Source organism: Lissotriton helveticus, chromosome 9, assembly GCF_964261635.1.
Source record: "Lissotriton helveticus chromosome 9, aLisHel1.1, whole genome shotgun sequence".
NCBI lineage: Eukaryota > Metazoa > Chordata > Amphibia > Caudata > Salamandridae > Lissotriton > Lissotriton helveticus.
Window position 1 is genome coordinate 1066322274 of NC_136070.1, and position 27510 is coordinate 1066349783.

Below are 27510 nucleotides of genomic sequence, written 5' to 3' on the forward strand. Positions count from 1 at the left end.
GTAAGAAGCAAGTTGGGGTAGATATACGTAGTAAGTAAGAAAGGAGATAAAATGTAACCTTGTTGCACCTGGGAGGTGAGATCATAGAGATCAGACACAAATATGCAAATGTTGGTAGGCTAGGTATAGATTAGTCCAGAAAGGTTGCAGCCATTAAGTCATCTCACCCTGAAAACTGTGTGAGGAGTCCCCTCGAGTCAAATATGACTCTGGACATCTGGATTAACCCCAGAGTCAGCATATTCCATTGAATTTAGGCACCCAGGCCCTCATTACGACACAGTTTCCTGTCCAAAAGCACATTCGGTAGCCTTCGTTTTCAGCCACACATGTGTATATAATATCTACCCATAATACTTAGCCAGCAAAACACTCCTCTGCCTCTCTGGTTATTTGCTTCGCTCACTTGACTCAACCCTGTTTCATGTTGCGAATACGCCTCAGTTCGGAAAGAGACACTCCTCGTTGATTATGGAAAGTACAGCTTATCACCATTCACCCAGAGACCAGCACCACGCCTCGAGGAAGAAACACAAACGTGCCTTTCATGAATACTGCGTCCTCTCGACGGTAATCGGGAAGCACTTTGAGGCAGGCCCTTTTGAACCGTCTCGGTATAATTCAGTCTTTTTAGTCTACTTTTCCTCTACCTGCTATTAGGGCCAGTTTTAATGTGATTTTTTGCTTCATGTAATCCCAGCACCTCACGCCTAGACAGGTTTAATTTTGAGCACTGCCAGGCTAGTTATTCTCATAGTCTAATAAATTACCCAAATGTGACAGTCATTGTCCAGGGTTGTTTACCGGTTTGGCTGCTTGTTTCACGTTTACATACATCTAGCAGCCGCATCGACCTACTATTGAATTGGGAAACCTGCATTTGCAACAGGCCACGCGTTACAGCGCATGCGAGTTCTGCTGGCAGTTGTTGTTATCCATGCTGTCGTTGACTAGGGCTCAGGGTGGTTCTGTTATCGTCGTATGAAGAAACCGTTACATTTCCCTAAAGCTAGAGCCTTGATGGGGAGTTTATCTAATCTAAAACAAACCTCCTCACCTTCCTCCGTCCGAAAATATAACACCTGCGCCACCTGTCGTGAAGCTGGAGCGAAGAAGCTAGTGAGATAAACACTATTGTACCTTTACCTAAAAGCGAGTGACGTTGTGGGCGCCATATGGATCGGTCTGCTGAGGCGGCAGGCTTATCTGGGATGTCTCTGGGGGAGAATAGAGCTTGGTTGTTGTCAGGTGGCTGCCCCCTCCCCTCCCCCCTCCTCACTTCCTATCTAAACGGACTTCCCTGGTCTTGAGATATGGCTACACGGCAGGCAGCAGCTGCGCAGTGTGCAGCTGGACGGTGGCAGCACGCGCCGTGCGCTCTCCAATCGTTTATAACAACAACAAAATCGTATCTTCTCCACAGTGAGTTATTTATTAGCTGAGGTCAGGTGATAATCTAAGTATTGTGGTTGGTAGCCACCGTTTGGGTAACATTTCATTAGTGCGAGCGCACTTGCCTCACGCACACCCAATGTCCACAGCGGTCGAATTGCAGTAAAAACAAGCCTTTGCAATGCAATAGGTCTCGCATGTACGCAAGTTTCAGCTATTGGCATTGTAAATAATAATGCTTTTATTTATGTTTTGGTTTCTAAAACATTAAATAAAAGGCATTGCCATTTACAATGCCAATAGCTTAAACTCTCGCAAATGCGAGACCTATTGCATTGCCTGACAACCAGATGACTTGGGCATTTTTTTCCCCCCCAAGTTCCTTGAAGGCTCTCGCGGAGTTATTCAAATGGTGAAATAGATGGGCCAGTTGTTGCGAGCGTTGCATGAACCATTTACTGTAACAGTGCACAGCGTAGAGTAACACAGCTCATTACACAGTACACCAAAACACAACACTACAGGAAACAGAATACTGGATAACTCAGTACAGCTAATAACCTCAAAGCACAATCTACTCCGCTTTATTAAACTTGAAATATGGGGCTGTGTATGAGGCAAATTCAGTTTATTAAGTTTATCTTTAAATATATTTGTTTCTAACATGGCAGGGTTGTGATGGGAAAATGCTTAGATCGGCAGTTTTCCTCTACCAAACTTTTAGAACAAATATTAACTTCAGTAACAGTAGGTGTATGGCAGTCGGTTACTGTTATGGTGGTGAAAGTGCAAAGGAGTTCCCTAACTGTGTTTAAGCGTAAGCAGGTGCTATGATAAGGTATGGCAGGGGGATCTGCTGATCAGGCTGCAAAATAAGCTTTGGAAACATGGAGTGGAGTTTTCCATGTGTGCCAAATCCACTTATGTGAATCGAGGCATAAAAAAGGGTTACAAGCTTTTGCAGAGAAGAAAGATACAGCTTTGTTTGCCCTTCAGAAGATTAAAAAAGAAATGATAAAACTCGTTATCAAGATAGTGCACCTGAAATGATACACTCAAATAAAATACATATATGCATTATGCGCCATATTTTTAAACAGGAACACATAGGGGGCTGAAAAATAAATCGAGCCTGCTCTTGAACGAGTTTCTAAACCATTGCCCCAACATGTGGGTATGAGTAGGCCGGGAATAGGTCTCTATATTAGCGTATTAGTTAATGAACTCAAGCACATGATAACATTCAGCGGAAAAGAAGGCCTGTGTCAAATTGGTTGTCAAGACAACTTTAAGACGCCTGTCCCTTGACAGGGGAATTTGGACAATGAAACTGAATTTAAAGACGCAAAACATTAGTGCTTAGTGACTTAGATGGCCAAAAACAATAATTGCTAAATGCAAGTTCCCAATTTTTATTTACGAATCCGGATTCAAACTGGTCTGTCTTATTTGTAAAGTGCACTTGTGAATGCGGATAGCAGCCAGCATGGCGGAATTGTTTCAAGTTCAGAAACAGCGTTACTGTCAATCCAAGGATGGAGGTGCACTGCCAATTGCATTCAGAAATCTGAAAGAAACAGGTTAGTATTAGATTCCTTACCTTAGAATATCCCCAGGCGTCAGTCTGGATCCGGAAACTTTTGCGTAGCAGTACCCCTGCGCGTCGGTAGGCGTCGTCTGCAGGCGTCCCCTGCGGCTCCGCGTCGTCGGCGTCGTGCGCCGTGATGACGTCGCTGGAGTATATAGACGCCGCCTCCGCGCGCTGACGTCCGTTCTTCTTTTTTCCGCGCCAGTTAGCGCAGATCCGAAGAGCAGTACTCCGGTCTTTTGACCAAGTTTCTTGTTAACTACTTAATCTTCTACGGTGCCGGTAGGATGCCCGGTTTCAAGGGTTGCGACGAGTGCGACCGCCTGATGTCGGTCACCGACCACCATCGACTCTGCCTCCGGTGTCTGGGCGCGGACCACGACGTGGAGTCCTGTGTCGACTGTCGGGCCTTGACTGGTAAAGCTAGACGGGAGCGGTCCCGCAAGCTTCTCGAGCTCCGTGTGTCGGCCCCGCGTCGAGAGCGGTCCCGGTCCGGTCGGAGGTCGAGGGAGCGGTCGAAGGAACGATCGCGGAGCCGCCATGAGCGCTCCGGGAGTCGCCACCATTCCTCCGGTTCGTCAGGTAAGCGTAAGAAGTCGGGGCGTCGTCATCGTACCCCCGACTCCCCCCGACGCCCGCGTGATGCGGCCGGGGGCTCGGGTGGCCCCACCCACGCGGGCCCGCGTGGGTCGCCGACGCCGTCTGCCCCATACCCGTCGGTCCCTGGGGAAGGCGCGTCGCGTGAGGAGATCGAGGCCTTCCTCATAGCTATGAGGGCGAGGTCTCCTCCGGCGGGGCCTACGGCGCCTGCGGGCCCGTCGGTCCCGTCTGGGGGCCCGAGCGGTTCGGGTGCTCCTGCCTCGACGCCGCCGGTGGCTCCGGCCCCGGCGCCGCTGGGCCCCTCAGGTTCGTCGCCGGCTGGTCTACCGGCCTCTCCGGCGTCGGTTCCTTTGGGCCAACCCGTGGTACCGCCTCCGCGCGGTGCAGCGACTCCGCCGTCGGTTCCGGCCGGCGTCGGGTCCGGCCGGCGTCGGGTCCCCGGCGCCGACGCCACGCGGCGCCACCCCCATTCCCCCTCTGACTCCTGACGCGGAGTCGGACCGGCGTCGTCCGACGCCGGATCCGGCGCCGATGGGGCCCATTGACCCCGAGGTCTATATCGTCGATCCAGAATACGGCGATGAGGACGAGTATGGAGAGGGTTGGGAGGGGTCTGAGGACCCTTTATCCCGTGCCTGCCAGTATGATGTGGACTGGGTAGGTGATCTGGGTGATGCCAGTGGCCTGGACGAGTCGCCCAACCCTGGGTTTGTCTCCCCGACCCCTGTGGCGTCTGAGGCAGGTGCTGCCTATTCGGTGGTCCTGATGAGGGCTGCCAAGGCCTTGAGCCTTGAGCTCCCTGTCGCGAAGGTCAAGCCGAACATTCTGACCGAAGTGTTTAAACCGCAGTCATGCCCCCAGGAGCCTCTGCTGCCGTTTAATGAGGCCCTGACGGATGTCCTTTTGGGCACCTGGTCCAGGCCCGCTTCCGGTGCACCGGTTGACCGGAACGTTGCCAGGCGTCGCCGTCCGTGCTCGGACGACCCTGCCTTCCTATCCACCCATCCCTCCCCGGAGAGTCTGGTGATCCAGGCCTCCACTTCACAGTCCGCGTTCCCGTCGGCTCCGCCCGATCGGGAATCAAAGCGGTATGACCAATTTGGTAAAAAGGTCTTTTCCTCTTTGAGCGCTGGACTGCGGTCTTGTAATACCGCGTGCCTCTTGGGCCGCTACACCCACTCCCTGTGGGATACGGTCGAGGAGTGTTTGCCGCAATGCCCCCAGGAAGTGCGGGACAAGCTCACCCGGGCCTTGGTTGAAGGCCGGGATGCGGCGCGGTACTCGATCCGTTGTGGTCTGGACACGACCGACTCGCTGGGACGGGCTATGTCCACGACGGTGGCGATTCGTCGCCATGCTTGGCTGAGATCTGCCAACTTCTCGCCAGACGTCCAAAATACACTCTTGGACATGCCATTTGATGGCAGTCGCCTGTTTGGTGACAAAGCGGACCACGCGCTGGAGCGCTTCAAGGACTCCAGGGTCACGGCCAAGTCCTTGGGTCTTTCGACCCAGCGCCAGCAGACGGGTTTGTTTCGCCCCTTTCGTGGCCAAGGGAGGGGCGGTCCCACACGTGCTGCCAGCCACGCGCCGCAGAACGCTCCCCAGCGCGGTGGCGGCCGTGGTTTCCGCCGTGGTGGCGGTAGAGGCCAGCGGCGAGGTCAGTCCACGCCTCCCCCCGCTGCTGCATCCAAGCCTTCCTAGTCCGAGCTTTCGGGCTCACGTGACGCCAGTGGGTGGCAGGGTTCGCCATCGCCACTCCCGCTGGCGCGCGATAACATCGGACAGGTGGGTGCTGCAGCTCGTTCGAAGGGGCTACGCCCTCCCCTTCGAGTCCACTCCTCCAGCCATGCCACCGCAGAACCACCGTGTGTCGGGGGACCACTTGACACTTCTGCAGGAGGAAGTTACGGCCCTCTTGGCCAAGTGGGCCATCGAGCGCGTTCCTGGGCCAGAAGTAGGGTGTGGTTGCTACTCCCACTACTTTCTGGTGCCCAAGAAGGACAAAGGAGGCCTCCGTCCTATCTTGGACCTACGGAACGTCAACGGCTTCCTCCGGAAGGAGAAGTTCAAGATGTTGACTTTGGCTCAGGTCTTGGCTGCTCTAGACCCTCAGGACTGGATGGTAGCGTTGGACTTGCAGGATGCGTATTTTCACATCCCCGTCCTGCCGGCCCACCGGCGTTACCTGCGGTTCACGGTAGGCCAGGAGCACTTTCAGTTTATCGTGCTCCCATTCGGCCTTACCAGCGCCCCACGGGTGTTCACGAAAGTGATGGCGGTGGTCGCAGCTCATCTGCGCCGGTTAGGGGTTTCAGTCTTCCCCTACCTCGACGACTGGTTGTTGAAGGCGGGCTCGCCCCAGACAGTCGTCCACCACCTTCAGATGACGGCAGACCTCCTGCACGAGCTGGGGTTTTCCATCAATGTGCCGAAATCACACCTGTGTCCCTCTCAAAAGCTCCTTTTCATCGGAGCGGTTCTCGACGCGGCGCAGTTTCGGGTTTATCCCCCGGGACGGCGGGTCCGGGATATTCAGGCTCTGATTCCCATCTTTCAGCCGTTATTCCGGGTTTCGGTCAGGTTGACGCTGCGGCTTCTGGGGCTGATGGCCTCCTGCATCCTACTGGTGCATCACGCCAGGTGGCGGATGCGGGCTCTGCAGTGGGACCTGAAGTTTCAGTGGGCCCAGCATCAGGGCAACCTATCCGACCATGTCCTGATCTCGGAGGGCACTGCGAGACAGTTGCAGTGGTGGCTTACGGACCGCGATTGGGTCAGAGGCAGATCCCTCTCCCTTCCCCAACCGGAGCACGTGGTTGTGACGGACGCGTCCCTCCTGGGCTGGGGTGGCCACTTGGGAGAGGCGGAGATCAGAGGCATCTGGTCTCCGGCGGAGTCCCGGCTCCATATCAACCTGTTGGAGCTGCGGGCGATTCGCCTAGCACTGAAGGCATTCCTCCCCTTTGTCAACGGGAGTGTAGTGCAGGTGTTCACGGACAACACCACCGCCATGTGGTACTGCAACAAACAGGGCGGTGTGGGGTCGTGGACCCTTTGCCAGGAGGCTCTGCGTCTCTGGCAATGGCTGGAACGTCAGGGCGTGACTCTGACGGTTCAACACCTGGCAGGTTCTCTGAACGCCAGGGCGGACTAACTCAGCCGTCGGTGCTCGGTGGATCACGAATGGCGTCTGAACTCGGACGTGGCGAGAGGCCTCTTTCAGCAATGGGGAGAGCCTTGGTTAGATCTATTCGCCACAGAAGAGAACGCGCAATGTCATCAGTTCTGCGCGTTGGAGTTTCCAAGACGGCACTCGCTCGGCGACGCCTTTCGGCGCGAGTGGAGTTGCGGTCTGTTGTACGCCTTTCCGCCTATACCACTTCTGCCCAGAGTGCTGAAGAAGATCAGGCGCGACCGGGCCCAAGTTATCCTTGTGGCCCCGGACTGGGCTCGAAGATACTGGTATCCCGAGCTACTCAGCATGACAGTCGGTCCCTCGATCCGCCTGCCCCTTCAGGAGGACCTTCTGTCGCAGCAGCAGGGGACGGTCCTCCACCCGAACCTGTCCAGTCTCCACCTCCATGCTTGGAGATTGAGCGGCGGCAGTTGAGGCCATTTGACTTGCCTCCTGAAGTCTGTGATGTAATTCTGGCAGCCAGGCGTCCCTCCACAAAGTCGGTATACACCTGCCGGTGGAACAGATTTGTGGCATGGTGCACAGCAAAGGCTGTGGATCCCCTTTCTGCCCCTCTGTCTGAGGTTCTCCTCTTCCTCCTTTCCCTTGCCCAGCAGGGCTCTGCTCTGGGCACTATCAAGGGCTATCTTTCTGCCCTTTCCGCCTTCTTGAGGCTACCTGATCAGCCATCTTTATTCAAGTCCCCTATTGTGTTACGATTCTTGAAGGGCATCACGCACATGTATCCCCCAACTCCGTTCGTGATGCCTCAGTGGGACTTGAACCTGGTTCTGACTTTCCTGATGTGCGCTCCCTTTGAGCCTCTTCATTCCTGTCCTCTCCGTCTTCTCACTTTAAAGACGGCCTTCCTGGTGGCTATCACCTCTGCCAGGAGAGTGAGTGAGCTCCAGGCTCTTTCTGTTAAACCTCCTTTCTTGTCTGTTCATCCTGATAAGGTGGTTCTTCGGACTAGACCTTCTTTCCTGCCCAAGGTAGTCTCTGCTTTTCACATTGGGCAGTCCATCACCTTGCCCTCCTTCTTCCCGCCTCCGCATCCTTCGAAGGATGAAGAGCGGCTCCATCGTCTGGACCCAAAACGTGCGCTTTCATTTTACATGGATCGCACACGCCAGTTCCGGGTGGATGACCAACTGTTTGTTGGCTACGTGGGTGAGAAGAAGGGAAGGGCGGTACAGAAGCGGACCATCTCTCGGTGGGTCGTCCTGTGCATCAAAGCATGCTACTCTTTGGCTCGGAAGGAGCCTCCTGTTGGGCTGAGGGCCCATTCCACTCGGGCCACGGCGGCTACTACTGCCCTGGGCCGGGGAGTCCCTTTGCAGGACATTTGCCAGGCGGCCACGTGGGCCTCGCTGCACACCTTTGCGAGGCACTACTGCCTGGACAGTCAAGTCCGGAGGGATGGCTTCTTTGGCCGTTCGGTCCTCCAGGACTTTCTGGTGTAGGTTGTATTGGTTCGCAGACCCACCACCGGGGTTGGTATTGCTGGGGTATCTATTCTAAGGTAAGGAATCTAATACTAACCTGTTTCTTTCAGATGAACAAGTTACTTACCTTCGGTAACGATATATCTGTAAGAAACAGTAGTTAGTATTAGATTCCTTACCGCCCCACCCATCCTCCCCGTTCTGCGAACTGATACCTAGGGTTAAGGACATCCCTTTCAGGGCCCTAGTTTCAAATGGCACCAGTGTTAGTTCTCACATGGCTCTGCGTGTTCTGGCGCGGAAAAGCTGTGTGCAAAGAACTGACGTCAGCGCGCGGAGGCGGCGTCTATATACTCCAGCGACGTCATCACGGCGCACGACGCCGACGACGCGGAGCCGCAGGGGACGCCTGCAGACGACGCCTACCGACGCGCAGGGGTACTGCTACGCAAAAGTTTCCGGATCCAGACTGACGCCTGGGGATATTCTAAGGTAAGGAATCTAATACTAACTACTGTTTCTTACAGATATATCGTTACCGAAGGTAAGTAACTTGTTCGTTACACATAATGGCTTGTGGGTGTTGTGTGATCGTTTTGCATGCAATTTTGTATTTTGGAAATACATGCTAATTTACTCTTGTAAGTATCTTTCTAAAGTGGGAGAAGGAAGGGATCACCACCATAAAACACCCAGTATAGCGTGAGAGCTGAGCCCCCACCCCCTTTCTCTGCAATTTTTGCTGCGGAGGAGGAGATGGCGGAGGGGAGGGAGGTATGGATGAGTGGTTTGTCACAAACACACCAGAAGGTCGTGGAGATTTGAGGCACCTTCCTAAGTGCATCCCTAAGGTCCCCGCACTAGCGGAATTTCAAATGCTTTATGTGAGGACGGCCGGGGGCCGACCGACGCACATGAGCACTGGTGCTTCAGACGGCGCCCGGCTGTCTGACGGACCAAAGGGTTAAAGAGATGCAGACCTGAATGTGTGTGTTAGACCTGTCATCCTTAGGGTGGTCTTCCCCGCAACCCTTTTGCCTGCTTATCTCCACTTTTTGCTTTATCTTTTTCTTGGCCTTAGCACTTTACTACTGCTGAGCAGTGAAACAATCCATGTGCTTCTCTCCTAAATATGGTGACATGGGTGCATACTCCTATTTAGTTTACTTATAAGTTCCTTGTAAAGTGATATACCATATACCTAGGGCCTGTAATCTGAATGCTACTAGTGGCCCTGCAGCACTAATTGTGCCACCCACACAAGTAGCCTTTCAATCCTGTCTCAGGCTTGCTACTGCAAGGCCTGTGTGTACAGTTTACTGCCACTTGGACTTGGCATTTAAAACCACTTAGCAAGCCTTAAACTCCCCTTTTATTAAACATAAGTCACCCGTTAGGTAGGCCCTAAGGATAGGGGTGCTATGTGACTAAAAGGTAGGACATGCTCTTTTAAGTTTTACATGTCCAGGTAGTGACAAACAGCTAAATTCGTTTTTTCACTACTGCAATGCCGTCTCCTCTCATAGGCCAGCATTGGGAATTGCTTAAAAAAAGCTTTCAGCAGTAATTCCTGATTAGAAAGAAGTAGCTGCAACATGTTTCATATCTTTGGAATGGTAATGATAAATCCTCTCTACTGGTGAATCTGGATTTAATGTTACTGTTTTAGAGATGACACTTTTAGAAAGTGCTGAAAGAATAGATCATGGCTTGCAGCCACCTATCTGTACTATGTGATCTATTGATTTATTGTTTGACTATGTTCCCTCATGTACCCCTCTATGTAAAGCGATCTGATATCTGTGAAGATCTTGTTCGCGCTATATAAAACTTTGAAAATAAAATAAATAAATAAATAAATGGACAGAATGCAGAGCAAATCAAACATTCACCTTCCAGTCAGAGATTTGGGTTAAATCCATTGTTTTTTTGGCATGCCACACCACTCCAGTTTAGACCCAGCCATATGCAAATCAGTCTGGTGTCTGCTCCCCATGGGAACAGTCCATCTCCGTCTGCCTGGCCAGGTCTTCCCTGGACCAGAAACAAGCATACTGGGACCAGTTTCGGGGTATCACCCCTCATCAGCCAGGCTACCTTGAATCTGGTGACGTAGCGAGCACAAGACCTACGTCTGGGCATACCCTTCCCACTAAGGGTGACAAATGCAAAAAGAACAGATGATGGACATGATGCTGAACAAATCAAATATTCACCCCAGTCACAAATCTGGGGTAAATACATATTTGTTTCCTTCCACTCCCTTCCAGTTTTGCTTTTGTCTCCCTAAGCGGGAAGGGCATGCCCAGCCGTTGGTCTCGTGCTCACTGTGCCACTTGATTCTTGATAGCTGGGGGAGATACCCCGAAAGCGGTCCCAGGATTCTTGTTTCCGGTCCAGGGAGGACCTGGCCTGGCAGTTCAGCCAGGACTGCTCCCATGAGGAGCAGGGTCAACACTGAGTTGCATATGTGTGGATCCAAACAAATTGAAACCACATTTAGGTTTCAATGCGTTTTTATTAGGTCTTTATGTCACAAGAAAAAAGAAAAACATTTCTAGCACAACTTTGACCCCTTCCCACCCCAGCTACTCGCTTCCCAGGACCACCTCTGCATTCAGGAAATTATTCTTAAATCTTTTTAATTTACAAATGTTTTATTAAGGTTTTTCAACAATGAAGTACACGTTTGCAGAACAGCATGAGGCAGTACCTACTTCAGGTGACGTACATTGTGTTGAAAAGAAAGCATTGACTACTACATGGCTGTATCAAGTTAGATAAAAGTTTGAGTTCTGTTTCCAAGGGAGCTGTTAGAAAAGAGAGTCACCTCGGCGAGTCTCCCAGTAACAAGCATGAGCTCTGCTTTGAAAAAGAAAGTAGAGACCGAGAGGGTTGGAAATAGAAAGATGTGGGGAGCGGACAGAAGCAGTGGGGGGAAGATGACAGAAGGAGTATAGGGGACGTAAATGAAGCACAGAGAGTCGAAGGGAGTGGTGAAAGGAAGGGAGCCCGGTTAGCTCATGGTAATATGAATGAAAGAGCTAAGTCCCTGGGGTTGAGAGGTGAACCATCCCGGGGTTGGGTGGAGGGGCCGTGCAGGGGGTATGTCATTGTGTTTGTGCTGCATAGTTGAGATTCATGGCGGTTTTAGTTTCTGTAGGTATATGCCTAAGATGAATCATAGTTGAAGGCCTGATGATTGTGTTTTCTGTTGAGGATGATGTTGTCTGAGCTTCGAAGGAAAGATACCTCAGCCCACCAGGTGTAGTAAGGTATGGCATTGTCATTCTTCCAGTCGCAAAGTATTGTTTTGGTACCTAGTGTGAGTAGTACGTGTAGTAAAAGGAGCTCTTTGCAGTTTATTGAAAGTGGAAGAGTAACAATCCAAGGGCCCAATGCTATGAGTGCAGGGTTTAGATTAATGTTGCAATGAAAAGTAGTATTAATGGTCTCTTGGATTCCTCCCCAAAAGGGGCGCAGAAGCTTGCAAGCAAAAAGCATGTGATCTAGATCTCCAGTAGCATCTAAATAATTCCAACATTTAACTGATTCTGTCAGGCCTGAGAGTTGTTCAGAGGTCCTCAATAATCTGTGTATTTACCAATATTTGCATTGTGCAGTGATGGGTGAAATATAACCTTGGTAACATATTTCCAGATGAAAGTCCAGCTGTGGTCGGTAGGAGCCTCAATGGCTAATTTGAGGCAAGATACAGCCCATTTGTCCTGAATGTGAGGTTTTAGGATCATCTCTTTGTAGAAGTTTGTGTATTTTTGAGGCTTGGCGGTTTTGAGAAAATATTAGTTTTCAGTGTGTCTACAATGCTTGGGGTCCGGGTTCAAGAAGACTTGATTTGTCTTAATGGGCACTCTAAGTTTGAGGAAGGTATAGAACTCCCCGCTGAATTTATGCGGTATTGGCACTGAGGAGTAAGGGTTGTGTCTGTTATGAGAGCTTTTATTTTCAGAATGTTGTGGTGCATCCATGTCTGCCGGTCTAGTGGCATGCCGTTAATTTTAATTAGGGGATTGTGCCATTATGAAGCATATGAGGAGGTCCTTATTTTAACTGTACTTCCATTATTTAATTGTTTTACAGCCTCTGTCAGAACGATAATAATATCCAAGGAGTGTATAGCTTTAAACTTTTTAATGGAGATAATCGCAAGTGGCTCAAAGGGTAGAATTAGATTGTTTTCTATGGCTGCCCAAATGGGAGGTAGGGTTTTCAAGTTGGTCTATGTCCAGAGTATGGATTGTTTAAGTATGCTGGTTGGTATTTGTTGAAGTCAGAGAGTCCAACCCCACCGTTCACTTCATTTAGTCATAATTTATTGGGTTGAGACCCTGTGTTTTTAATTTTGCATATGAATTGTGTAGTGAGTTTGTAGAGTGTTTTGAAAACATTTGTAGTGAGGTCTTGGGGGAACATACTTTAATGAAGTTTACTGGAGGGAGGGGGTGTATCATAATTTTAGTGCATTCTAGCCTCCCCATCACGTGATGGTTGGGGAGGCTAGAATGAGTTTAGGCAATCCTGTGTCGAGGCGGTCCTGTACTTTTTTTTTCTTCCTCACTGTAAGACCTCGATTAGCCTAGGGTCCTACAAAATGAAGGCACAAGTATTTAAAATGGAGGTTTTGCCATTTGAGTTTGCTACTGTTGAGAATAGAGGGGGTGCATAGAGGGTTTGCAATCTCAGTCTTCTGTTTATTTAGTATGTTGCCGGAAGCTTTAGCATAGGAGCTGATCAGTTTTAAAATGATTTCTTAAATCTTAACAATGTTATGTAGTATTCCTAAATGTTAACAATTTTCTGTCCAGCAGCTGCACTCCCCTCCCTCTCAATTCATGAGTTCCTTAGCTTGAGGGGACCTGCTTGTGTTGATAATAGTAGTTCAGCTTAGTGTCTTCTATTATGTGCAGCCCCTCAATCTCCTGGGGCCCTGGAGCTCTTTGAAGCCCTTAGCTAGATAATTTAGCAGTAGTCCCCGTTGTTTGCCTAACCTTTGTTCCTTTGCCTGACGTATCTTTCACCTTTTCCATACTCCGGAGCCACCAAATCCTCCCTCTCCACATGAGATCTAAAAGTATTTTCGTGCCTCAGTTTGCTAGAATAGGTTATTTGCGGTAAGTAGCAAGTGGGTATAGTTTTTTTTACTATGTATGAGGTATAGTTCCTCCAACAGAGCTCTGAGCAAAATAACTTCCGGCCAGTCTGCAAGGTGTGAACTTTTCAGATTCAGTGGTTTGGCATACCATCTGCTAAAATTCTCCTAGCCTTGGACAAGACCACAGGATGTGGGTTAAAGAACTGATGTTTCCACAGCCCCTCCAGCATAGAATCCTCTCCTCTGAGAGGGCCATGGTTCCCAATTCATCAAGTGTAGCAGTACCATCTATATTTTGAACAGTATTTATTTCCGTCCTGTGTTGCTCACAAATTTGTTGAGGTTGATCAAGTGAACCTCCACCTGGTCTATGTCTAGCGGTATGGTAAGCTCTTCCTCCCAGGATATCTAAAAGAGTAGTTTGTTACTTGTAACTTTTGTTTTTTAAGAAGGTCATTTAATTTAATCAATGGTTGTTAACCTTTTGACTTCTGTGGACCCCCCACTTAATCATTACAGGATTCTGGGGACTCTAAATAATTAATGGAATCCAAGGAACCCCATTGTATCATTATTAGATTTCGGGGACCCCTACTTAGTCATGACTGGAAGCCAGACCCCGGCTTAAGCAATTTCGATTAATTGAACAGCAAAACATTCCACACTAATACAGAAACAAGCATTCATCAAACAAAAACATAAATTATGAAATTTGTGTTTAATTCTCAAATCTAAAAAATATAATTGTAATGGTTGAGCTTTTTCAAATTCAATTGAGGCCACCGATTGTCCACATTATATTCTGTTTGATGCACTTGCACTGCTCCCACAGTCTGAAGATAACAACTTCATGTTTGGCTTACATTTAAAATGCCTTCACATTTATAGAACCTATTTTAAGTGTTGCTTCTTTATTAAAATTCTTTATTAATCTAATAATATTTAGTTTTCTGAGCAGTAGCAGACCCCCTGAGTAGGTGTGGTGGACCCCTAGGTGTCTTGGATCACAGGTTAACAACCGCTGGTATGGATAGTATCCTATCCTCAACTCCATCTTAAATGATTTCTTACTTCAGCCACAGTCCCCAGCTGTTGGAAAAAGCCAAGCAAATCCCTCTTCTGAAAAAACCATCAGCCGATAAATCTATACTGGCTAATTACGGGCCAATTCCATTACTGTCTGACTCTCTGTAAGATTCTGGAGAAACTAATCAATGCCCAACTGTCCAAGTACTTGGATTCTAATCAGTTGTTTTATCCATCTCAATTGGGCGTCCCCCTTGGACATCGGACAGAATCCGTCTTGGTGGAAGTTTCCAATACCATTAAACTTGCAGTGGACCAAATGGCATTATTGCTCTTAGATCTATCAGTGGCGTTGCATGCAGTATCCCACTCTGTTGTCCTACAGTGTTTAGAAAATATTGGGTTAGGTGGACCGCTTGGATTGGGTCCTTCCTATCCAGCAGATGCTAGTCCTATGCGATGCTATCTTTTGTTTTGGACAGCCAAATCTCTAAAAATTGGCGTTCCTCAGGGCTAAGCCCTGAGCCTAATCTATTGAATGTCTGTGTGGCTCAAATTATTTATGTATTAATGCAGTCTTTCCTGTCTTAAAAATATGACATTAGAAATAGTTTGTCTGGGTATTTACACTGTAGATTATTTTCTCAGGCCATTTTTATTAACCACAGATCTTTGTTTGTTAGTTACATGATACTAATGTTTTGGATTTTGTGCTGGGAGAACTTTAGCTTTTTAATGTTGTTTCCCTTTTTTAATTTATTTTTTAAATGAGATAAACTTTGATACATTTGAAGTTTAGTGTGAACCTCATAATGTTAATAACGCATGTTATCTTGGCAGTTTTCTCCCCCTAAATTTCTTAAAAGGCCACGTTTAAGTGATAAAATAATGGATTACATAATATACGTGTATTATTTAATCTCACTTCTAATGAGGATAGTTCTTTGCACCTTGATAGGAAACATAAATTTGCCCTGTGCTGCCTCAGCCAAAGCCACAGCCCTATCTCTTCATTGATTCAAATTGAGTTTTCCTTCTAAAATGGGTCATATCCAGTGTTTGAAGCTTCCTGGGAGCCTATCATTTCCTTATGGGTCCATGTCCAGGTCTTGTGCTCAGTACATGCATAGTACGCAAGCTTAGGTGCCTGGTTGCTCTATCAAGGTAGATTTTGATTTATGTTGGTGTGCCCTGAACCACAAACAGCTTCTATTCTGGTTTTATGTTTTTGCTTGAGCCCTTTTTAGGTCGCGCATTCGAGACCACTTGTACATACTTTAGTATATACTCATTATATACTTATATGTGTGTGTACTTTGTGGGCTTTAGAGATCAGCCCTAGGACTGGTCTGCTTCCGCTTAGGGACTTTTTTCTGTTCGACTGCCTCTATTTAACTGTCTTGATAGAAAACGACCAGCAGAGGTCCGTAAAATACCAGAATTGATTTCTGCAGAGGCACTTTCTTTTTTTTCTTTTTCTGGCAACTGCTCCTATTTAACTTTCTTGATAGAAACGACCAGCAGAGTTCAGTAACATACCAGAATCACTTTAGCATTCTCTATATTCCAGTCCATAGAAATTGTCTTCCACGAGCACCCGTAGACAATAATATTGTTTGTAAATCTTGTATTTTCAGTGATATGACCACCGAAGGCACTGCTTTTATATAAAAAACAGAGCTTTGAACTATACCATTTCCAGCTGAAAGGCAACATTTCTCTCTATGTGTTCCCATACCTGGTGTGTCACGCATTTTGGTGCTTACTTTCCCTCCATGTTAAAGAACAGTAGATGTTTCAGTACCTAGGCTAATGTGCTGCATAGCTAAATAAATATAAGGTCCCGAAGGCGAGACCGATTGCATTGCAAATGCTTGTTGACTATAGCAGCCTTTCTTGATGCCACAGTTTGCCAGCTTCCATGATGCAGTCAAGCGACGATGGTTCCTTGTCCCAAAGGAACCATGTCCTTGTCCTTGATTCAGATCTTCCAGGACAGTCCCATGTGGCACATATCTGTCTGTGGATGCTTACCTTACAACTACTTTGTGTGCCACTCCCTTCCAAAACCTAAAGTTACAATTGGAATAACCGAGTAATGGTGATTGTAGGTTTTTTAAAATTTTTATTTTGGGGAGCAGAGTACGTAACCAAAAAGAGCACCACTAGTTTCTCTGTATCGACCTTCAGTTGAACACCTATTGATTTCCAAGTGATTACTTGATCAGGGTTCTCAAATTGGGCGATTTGTTTTGGGATACAATCAGCCTCTACTTTTTGGCTTATTTTGGAGGAGCTCTTCAAGTGGATAAGGTTGGTGCAGACCTTTCTGAACAGTGATCTGTTTGAGTTTACTATTATTAAGCCTACTAGATAGTCTTATTTGAAACATATCTGATAGGCTAGTAGAGCTCCAGAATTGCAATTAAGGAGGCTCTTGAGGATTGAAAAAAACTCTGTTGTCGTCCATCGAACGGACTATTTATAAAGTTCAGTACAACTGCAGTAATTTCTCTGTGGCTCCTCTGTTCTTCCTAACCTGTCAAAGGTTTTGCATTAAAATGGCTGGCGACTTCTCACCACACTCTTGTTTCACTGAAAGAAATTGTCAGGAATTTCTACAAAAGCTCTTCACACTGACTTCTGGAAAACTGATGCCGAAGTTGTCGTCTCGTGCTGCTCATTTATCACAACCCCTGTTGCTGCTCTCCAGAAAGATTCTTGGCACTTTTTTTTTTAAAGGATTTGTTCTTTTCAGCTACGACTGGCCTCGTCCAACTATTAGCTTCCTATGACCAATTGAACAATGCGGTGAGAAGCATTGTCAGGAATGCTTGGTTGGCATCTACTGATGTTTCACAAGAGGGCCACACTGGTAGAACGTAGGATGGTGTTTTTTGTTTTACCCGTCTTTCAGCTACTAGCTTACATTTTCCAATTACTTTTCTACTCCCTTTGAGTTTCCTAAGTTGTTGTGTTAACAAATCACTTCCTTGAGCTAAATGTTGTCTTTGGGGCTACTAGCACTCTATTTTTAGGTCCATAGTGCGGTACTTCAGTTTCATCTTTACAGTGGTATGTATCATGGACACTGGCCTTGCATATTTTCACTTGAGGCTCTCCCTCCACAGCACTCTTAATACAGTTCATGTTCATTCTCTTTGGCGTTGCAGCCCTTCTAGAGTGAAGAGGTTTTTATTTTCACTCAACATTGAATCTCCTTCTATATGTTGAGATTGCTGCTTTAGTTTTCCATGGCTCCAGTCCAGAATCCCTCACAGTGTCACACTTGTTGTGCCTCTCGTCACCATTGTGGCCCACCGGGTGGGAAGTTTGAGCATTTGCCCTTGGATGGCTTCTCCGTTCTTGCCAAGGTCATGAGACTACATCTGCTCTTTCCACATTGGTGTGGTCTATTCCTAGTATAGTGCTTTCTTCCTGACCGAAGTTATTTCCCTTCGTGCTTTAGCAGAGGTTTCATTTGAGTTGAACAATACCTATATCCAACACAATGTGTCCCTTATAATCCTACCCTGCGTTTGAAGGAAGGATAACTGTCCAAACTAATCAATGTAAATTTCTCATGTAGTGGCTGCTAGACCCTTGTCTCCAATCCTCCTTCACCTTACCGAAACCCATCCTTGTCGCGGTTGCCCCAGCCACTGTCTAGAAAGACATTAAAGACAGAGGCTACAGAAGGCAGTCGCAACGTAGGGGTGTCAGCCCGGTACATGTGCACTGCACACTTATCCCGATTTTTTTTTTCTTTTTTTAAATTTCTTTATTATTTCTTTTTACATAAAAATAGGTGGCAAAACATTGTGCTACAAACAGTGGACAAATATGTGCCCCAAGTAGAACAGGACATCTGTTTTATACACATACTACATGATTCATACCCATAATAAGATCTAAGCAGTCACAATCAAATATAATCTATTACTAAACAACACGTTTAACAGTGTCAAATAGGATGCACACTTAAACAACATGAAACACAACAAATACAATGTCGACAGAACACTTTCACTCTGACCAAGGACCATCCCAGAATTGTAAAGTGTGCCTTATTCCAAAAGCACCATGGGCGATATAAACAAATCGAACGTAAGATTGCCATTAAAGAACACTATAATGAGTAAATGGTGTATGTTCTTCAGAAACTATTGGAATTGTCATTATATGCGAAAAGAAATTGGGTACTTAGTTGCAGCATATTTTAGTTATAGAGAGAAAAAAACTGATGGATGTAGGTAAAGTAAAGTAAAGGGAGAGGTGTGGCGCCGCGGCCAGGGCGACTGACGCTGGAATCTGGGGACCACGGTTCGATCCCCGGCTCCGGCGGCAGGTTAGCCCAGCACCATGTGACTCTGGGCAATAGCTCGCTTAATCTTCCCGACGGCCCCCAGCGCCTAGAGACCCTTACGGGTGATTGTGCGCTTTACAAATGTGGACTTCTTAAAAAATATTTCAAAAGAACAGAATTGTAGCAACAGTACCGCTAGAAACAGGTAAATTATGGTGGGTTTACGGTTTGATTGTGAAAAACTCCAAGTTAACCTCCTCGTATCACTGTCTGCCAGGCTTTTCGCAGAATGGGCAACTGGGATGCTGTAACGGAGGCCCGTGAAGTGGCATTACATTTGACAATATTGCTATCAGCAAAAAAATATGTATTAATGTCTCCTGTATTCACCAAATTTAAACTGATTTCATAAAGACACTTCTAACCTGATTTTTGTACACGTTTCTTGTAATCGTTATGCATTCCTTGACAATGTCAGTATCTTGCTTCAGTTATGTTTCTTTTTTTTCTTAAACTTTGCTGTATCTTTTCTGTGACACATTGCATTTCGTCCTACTCAGTTATTGCTGAAGCACTGGAAAAATGGAAAGCTGAGAAAGAGGCTAAGCTCGCAAGAGGTGACAAAGCTGAAGTTGAAGAAGAAGAGGAGGAAGTAAACATTTATGCAGTTCAAGATGATGAGGTATTTGAGAGAGTTGGGAGCAAGACATTGTTTTGACTAATTCATTTATTACTGTTTTGGAGAGATGTATTCTTTGCGCTCATGCTAAGTACACACGTTTCAGATTATCACTTTCCCTAATTCAGCTTTGAATATTCCAGCAGTTGTTTGTTGACTTCTGTTCTCTTTATGTGATGAAGTCGTTAGTTTCTATTGCATCAGCTACTTTTAGGGCTTCTTTAATTTTTTTATTTAAGCGTGCTAACGATTTATGTTACACTTTTTTTCTTTATTGTTGGTGTTGGTACTGCTGTCAGTCTGTGTTTTCAGCCTTTTCACATAGCAAGGCATTTTGAGGACAATTTGGAGTTATTTGACAAAACTTGCAATCTATTTCTGGAATGGGTCAGTGAGATCTTTCATACATTGAAAGCCTCTAGAGTTATAAACTGGTCCCACCAACCACATTCATTATTTATTCTTGAGCCTGACTCTGAACCTGGTAACAGGACCTCATTATAACAAGTCTAACCCGTGGTTGCCACATTTTGAGTTTGCTACCCTAGAAAAGATCTTTCTCTGTGATTTCTGCAAGTTGTGACTGGTTTCCCAGAAAGGCCTGCTATGGTCCTAATTTACCTGTTGCTATAACTCTCACTTCCTTAGTTGCTTGAATCTGACGGTGTTGCCACACATCGTAAGAGTTATTGTTAGCCCCATAATGAAAAATAATGCATTAGGTACTAGTGACCAAAGAAATATCCATCGAAGCTGTGATTTATCCTGCTCAGGCCTTAGGAACAAGTTAGCCAGTTACAGCTCCACATCTGTATTTGTTGCTTTTTCAGACACTTTTGACTGTCTTGCTTCTTGTGTTTGCAAAGCTCTTTTAGTGGACTGGATGTTGTGGGCAAAGTGTGTTTATAACACATTGGGTGTAGGAGGAAGAACACTTTTTTTGTCTTTCCTCCTTTATTCTCTTCTCAATTGTGCGGTTGGATCAATGTGTTGTGAGGTTATTTCAAGTGGAATACCTCAAGTAGTCTGTTTCTGAAGGATGTGTGGTCCCTGGTGTGAGCGGTTCTTAAGACATAAAGGTATAAACATGTTTTAGCGCAATTTATGGTTCTCTTTTGAATTGTCTCCTACAGTCCTTGTGCAGCTATGGTTACTGTTCCACAAGTTTAGCTTCAGGAGATCTCCTTTTATTATAATTTTGATTGATGGTACCTTTAAATTAGTTCCAGGGAACTTTCAGCCTTGTTTCACCTTTTTGGAGGTACCCAAGGTTTGTCTGCTTTTCTATGTGCTTAACAGCTGTCCTTGCCTTTGGTTTCATGGCTTCTTTTACATATGATGTTGTTGCTCTTCTTGCTCTAAGGTCTGTGTTCCGCAGAAGAATTATTATGTTGTCTGGTATATTCCCTAACAGGCAATCTACATCTGGGGTAGGATTGAGCTTGCATTTTTCTCCAGTGCAACGGAATTAAAGTAGGGGGAGGGGTATGCTACTGCCTCTTTGTTATAACGACAATCCAGCATAAATTATTGCCTAACTCTTGAAGGTTTGAACTTGTTTTCATCAAGAGACATCCTTCTTCTCCTACTTGCCGTGATACCGAGATTTACATTTTTTGTCCATGGTAAATAAATTGGGCCAATGCATATTTTTCATTTTGCTCAATGTTTCTTCGGGTATGCTTTTCATCCTCATGTTGTATTCATTCTGTAATGTCTCTATGGTGTTTGATGCATATCACACCAGTTCCAAGTGGTCTTCTGACAATGAAGAGCTATGAATCTGCCCTTGTAACTGCTGTAGATTAATGGTGCCAGAAGGCATTATCAGTGCCCTGATCCTCTTGGATCTTCAGGTAGGCTTTGGTACCATTAATCACAATACAAAATCGATCCGTAAAATGATAAATACATATGTGCCTTCCTGCTCTGCCCAAATAAGCATTTAGGGTCATGCATAACAGTGTTTTTTTTAATTTTATAGTATTATACTTAAATAAAATACATTATTAACATATGTACTTTATAGGATAACAACAGAAATTGTGTTAACGATAAATTCAGTAATATCATGCAGTGGTCGTATCCTGTGTACATCTAGTAGCCTGCATTTAATGCTGACGGGCTTTCAGGATAAGACTATACTTCACTTATTTATTGCATTTAACTCCATTCAGAATCAGCGGCTTGACAGAGTAGATAACTTATTAGTGTATCACAAATGCCTCTGCAGCACGAAGAAGAGGTTAGCAACACTGCGTATATTTCGAGCTCCTTGTTGCAGTTCGAGATCTTCAAGCCATTTATTTTGGGTCTGTGTTTGACCACTTCCTGAATGCATAGCAGTCTTTCTTTGTGTGCGCAGTAGTTCTAGACTAGAGCATGAACTTCCTCAAACCCGCTGGAACATTTTGGACCAACCCTAGTAGAGAAGCTCTGGGGTCTGGTGTAATGGGACAGTCTAGCATTTTCTTAATCGCCTTTGTAATTGTTTGCCAGTATTTGTTGATCTTGGTAACCCAGTAATCGAATAGTAGTCCAAGGTTCAAGAAGAGTTGGTCATGAAACCGTAGCACACTAAGAATAGGTCGTTGTTACAAGTGCTGCCATAAATTATGTTGTGAGGCTAGCTGAACTGGCAAGAAAAGAGTCAGCCAAATGTTCTTTGGTATAAGCGTTTTACTAGAAGTAAACTTTAGACCCAGACATAAAATCCAGTTCAAGCTCACCTACTGAATATATGTAAGCTATGTGCTTTCTAGCCCTGAAGAACTTATTTTTGATTTGGGACCAAAAACATATTGGCTGTTGTCTTGTTTTGTGGTCAAGAATTTGATGTGATATAAAGAACCACTATCCAAGGATTTTTAAGCATCTGTAGTTTTTACCGAATTATTGGGCTCTTTGAAGGAACTTTACGAAAGAGTGCTTATATTGCTAATATTCCCTTTCATATTATATTGGCTAAGGCTGCTTTTCATCAGACGGAGTGGGTAGCGATACATTCTCTGCAGAAACAAAATCTATAATATGAAGCCTGCTACTGGGTGACAGGGTGCTGGTTTGTGAATAACAGTAAACCCAGACCCCTTCAGATAAAGGGGTATCTAATACACAGTTCCATTTATTGCTTGAAGTAAATTATAGGTGCTTTAGTCTGCATTGAGTTATATAAGCATTTAATAAGACCTTAGGGGTTTTAACAGGGAGAAGGAATGTAAGTAAATGTGTTGAAATGAGGGGGTCTGAGTGAAAATGACATAAAGGCGGCTTTGTAGGCTGTTCCTGGTCTGTAATGAGGAAATGGCACAAGTGGGATATGGTCCTCAGTGCTGGCCATGTCTTGTAGCTAAAAATAATTATCCTCTAAGAGTATGTTACAGAATGTGACCAGTTCAACTTTGTACAACATCTGCAATGTATTCTCTTCACATGTCGGGGTAAGTCTTGGGGTTATACAGGAGTAAACGGTCATTTAAGTATAAGGTGTTTAAGCATGCCTTTGAGCACATTTTCCCCATGCCAATACAAAGCATTTGCCAGTATCAATTTCACATCTTCTGCTTGCCATTTTTGTGATAGAACATGACTTTAAGAGGGCTTGGTGATACCCTGTCTCCCTAAATCACTAAATGGGGTGAGAATGGGGTCAGATAGTACCAGTATTGAGCATAGTGTGCTTCTGCACACAGGTAGTATAGCTCCAGATCCAGTGCTTCAAAGCCACCCTGATTAAATAGCAAGGTGAGAATTACCCATGTAAGCCTAGTATGATTGCCTGCCCAAGCAAGCTTAATTAATAAAGCTCTTAGTACATAAATGTCTAGGCAGCAGAATATTAATAAATAGATACTAGAGGAAGGATAATCTCTTCATCAGCGTTGTCCTACCTGCCATGGAGAGAGTTAGCTTGGACAAACGCTCTGTCTGTGTTTAGAGACTGGTAAATGCAACACCATAGTTTTCTTTGATGATCGCATCCAAATCCTGATTGTTCCATATTCCAAGAAAATTTACTCTATATTCCACTCAAGGGGACGTTTCTGAGTAATGAGAGTAATTGGAAAAACAGGGGACATGTTCCAATGTATATTTAAGACCGAGATATGTAACACTTAGTATACCATTTGCATATTGTATAATAATAGAAGAAAAGTTGCATTTTGGATCACGGAAATAGAAAACCATCTTATCTATATAAAATGATATAAGTAATTTCCGGTCAGTAAAGGCAAGAGCACAGTTTGCGTTGTATTTTCGTAATATGCATGCCAAAAGCTGTAATGCAAGGGCAAACACAATTGGAGATAAGGGGTATCCCTCCCTTGTGCCACACATTAGTGTCATATGTAGAACGCTTTTATGCTGTCCTTTTCAGATGTGTGAGAGATCTCCTGGGGACATTGTAATGGTGTCTTGGGTTTGGTTTGAGTTGGTTAAATCACTACACATACTTGGTATGCAAAAAGTTGTACTTAGAAAGAGTAGGGGTAAAGGAAAGGTTGTGTTTTTATTCACAGACTATTATTCATTGTCTCAATTAAGGGACTGGATATGTGATTATTTTACTATTTTCATGGCTTATACCCATACCTGATTTAAAAAGTAAAGAGCCGCCCAGAGTCGCTTTATATTACTGGGTGTGGTTTGTCACTGTTCTCTGTTTAATCTATTTTACAGAAAGATGAATGAGGGAATAGTTTTTGCATCGAATCTACAATATTGTGTCCTGTGATATTGTTTGAGTTAAGGAGCTACATGAGATCAGTTTAGCTGCTCTTTTAAAGGGACGTAAAGATTTCTGTTGAGACAGGATTAATTCAGCTGATTAACTGGAGACGGCAAGAATTGTGTGAGGTCCAGTTTGACAGTGTCTTGAACAGGGATGGGCTGATTGTACGGGAAGAGGTGGATGTAGTGTGAGCAGAGGGACCTGGAAGATAGAGTGAGGAGAAGTAGTAAGGGTAAGAATATGTAGATTGATGGAGCGATGTCTATTCAGTTCATGGGAAATGTAAAAGTAGAGTAATGAAAAGAGGTATGCGATAAAGTAGCGAGAAGTATACAGTGTAACTTTAAGCAAGTGGAGATGTTTAAGAATGGGGGATACAAGGGGTATGTATTGTAATCACTATGGAGAGGTTTTCGACAGTGGGTGGAGCAGGTGATATGAAAGAATGAAGATGGTTCATTTTAAGATGTCCGCTACAAGAGTGCACTGCTTGTGCCTTGTCCGAATGCATGTAGAGTAGTCCTTCTTTAATTCTATCAGAAGATGGGAAGGGAAGAGGACTGCCTTCAATTGATATGTGATACTACTGTTCTCATGTTACTGTGGGCCGAAAGATCCTGAAGAAAGAACCAGGGGAAAGCACCCAAAGGAAACTTAGGCTGTGTTGATCAGACTTAGCTTACTAATCCTGACAGAAAACACAGATGTGCAACTCAGGCTCATGTGAAATGGATCAGCCTTCCAATTTGTGCACAGGATCTGCTGCCTTGAGAAGCTCTGTCCTGGTTCTGTAACCCCTTTCCCATTGTTCTGTAGAGGAACAGCTCCTCTGTTTCTGGCAAAGAAAACGCTTCTGTTACATTTTGAGGTTTTGAAGGAGGTTACAAATTAAATACAATTAATGGGCTGATGTGATGTGCTCTGTCATTCAGATTTTGATTCTTATCCTCTCTAAGAAAGTAAGATTTGCAAGCGTTCCTACCACCAACCTCTTTGGATACCTACAGAAGGGTAAGAAACAAATAGCCATATTTTTGGATGCAGACTTTAAGGAGGAAATCTTGCTAGACACCTGGAGGATTGAACATTGCTCCACTTGGGAAGCAGAGCACAGAGGAACCAGCAAAAGTGGAACTTGCCTTGTTCCTGTGTTTGGCAGTCTTAACTTAATTTACTTGTGTAGGAAATCAACATTTTCTGCGTGGTCACTCTGGATTTTTCAGCTTTTGCTGGATCCTATATTTTTCCTGGCTTTAGAACTCTGTGCTCTAACCCCCTGCTAACCAGCAGTAAAGTGCCTGTTCTTGGTAAATTTGACCCATTCGTGATTTAACTTGCCTGTAAGTCCTTAGTGTATGGTGTATAAATTATTGCACCCAGGGACTGAAAGTTAAATGCCTCTACTGGACTGCAGCACTTATAGTGATTTAACAGTAGGACAGTTTGCACAGACCTGGCTCTGGGAACATCAAGCAGTCCACAATATATTTAAACACATTGTAGAAAACCTCAAGTGTGGCAAAGATGCAATATTGGCAACACACACAAGCATGAAGCATCTCCACAAATCTTTAAGTTTAAAACAATCTTCTCAAGTTCATGTCCATTTACTGGACAAAGAACGGCCCAAAGAAATGCTTTAAAGAAATGAGTGATACAAGGGAGGTTTCTGGAAACAGGACTAAAGTAAAAGCGCTGGGGAAATGTGTTTTCAGAATTAGTTGCTAATGTCCATTTGCTTGAGATAGTGTTTGCCACAAACAACTTGTTTTCATGGGAAAAAAGCCAAACAATTTACATCTAATTAAAATTGTACAATTCTTACCTAGTCACAATTCCAGCATTGCCAGCTGTATTTGTACCGAAGGGGCCAGACGTTGCATTCTCTTTTCTGTGATCGCTAACGTTATCGTTGTTTTTGTCTTGAGGAATAACAGTAACAAACAAGCATTGGCAAAGTCTGTCATTGTGTATAAACACTGGCATTCACAAATGCTGTTTACCATGAGGTTAGCACATTAAAGATTGCCCTATTGTCTTTGCGAAATCTGGAAGAAAGTAGCAAAATATGATGCCTACTGTAGAGAATGCATATACCTGATAAGGTTTTGAATGTGACAAACAGCATGACGAGTGAGTGTACTTTTCAGATGTTAAATAGCCCCTAATAAATTCCAATGGAAGCCTTTCCTGTAAGAGCTAGATAGTCAATAGCATGATGTGAGAGAGTATAACTCATGTTGTTGGGGCCAAGGACCGACTCTATGCATATCTTAAAGAATATTTAACATTATGTCCAATAGACAGCGGTACTGTCAAGCCAGATCTAATAACGACACAATGCAACTTTCTTTGGCAGCGACTTGACAAATACAAATGAAAAAAACAGGAAGAACTTGCTTTATGGTTGCTTATTTGGCCAGGCGGTTCATGGTTGGAGTGAGCAGCAGAACAGAGGAGACATGTATAGAGGGGTAGGGGAAGTAGAACAGAAAGCCTTGGTCTGAAAAACAGAAGTGGTTATTACAATAAGAGTCAGTTCGCTGCATGCAGTTTTGGAAAAATTACAACACTGGCTCATATTTTTGATTTAGAGCAAAATATTTTTCTTTGGTTGCTCTCTGCACCGAACCAGAAAGGGCAGGAATGCGCTTTGACAGTATAGCATGCAAAAGGAGGTTCTTGTTGTTTACATTTGTTCTATCCAACTCTCAAACAAATTGGTTGCGTCCACTTCCCATAATATTATGTCACCTTTACAAGATCCACATATTCCCTTGGTACTTCTCCAGCATTTGCACTGTTGAAAATTGAATGTCATTGAGAAATTATTGGCAACACTTATGTATATGGACTGTCAAATGTGACCTGTTCTGATTTAAAAAAGATTTATCTGTGCCTTTGTGGGTCAGGGATGTAAAGTGACTCTGATGATCAAATTTGACCAACGGTGAGGGGTACTTGTAGAAGGGCAATTTAAGCAGGTGTTTTTGATGGACTTTTTAAAAAAAAAAAAAAAACATTTTAATGTTTTTATTAAGCATTAGCAAATCATGAAAACTTACAATCACATCATGAAGTCTGGTGAAATGAATTAGAATCACAGAAAATTTCGACAGTGCTTTCTGATGTGTAAGAACAAAGGATAAGAGTTTTTTCTTTTTTGATTTACAAAACAATGCAAACAGCAACAATGGTGATTGTCAGTACAGTCAACAACAAAAAACAGTTCTGATAGTGGTCATTCAGAGAAACATTAATATATCAGTGCGCTAGCGCGAGTCTGGAACGGCTAGTAGACATCCTTGTGCAATCAGTAGTGGCAAACAGTGAGTGGACGGTGACTCAACACGCATATTTACTGCTAGGGTATGGGCGTTAAACAGCAGTGCAGCTGACAATTCCTGCCACCGCTCTGCTCTCGGATGCGATGGCTAGATCCAGGCAGACT

At 45.0% G+C, this 27510-nt stretch overlaps 1 protein-coding gene across 1 annotated transcript in view; it reads left to right on the plus strand.

The window, feature by feature from the left end:
* Window positions 1-27510, plus strand: part of ISY1 (ISY1 spliceosome associated protein) — a 204018-nt gene that overhangs the window by 138604 nt on the left and 37904 nt on the right. The window contains exon 9 of the mRNA XM_078661431.1: window positions 19209-19330. Within this exon, the coding sequence (XP_078517557.1) occupies window positions 19209-19330 (122 nt within the window). The remainder of the gene's footprint in view (window positions 1-19208; window positions 19331-27510) is intronic.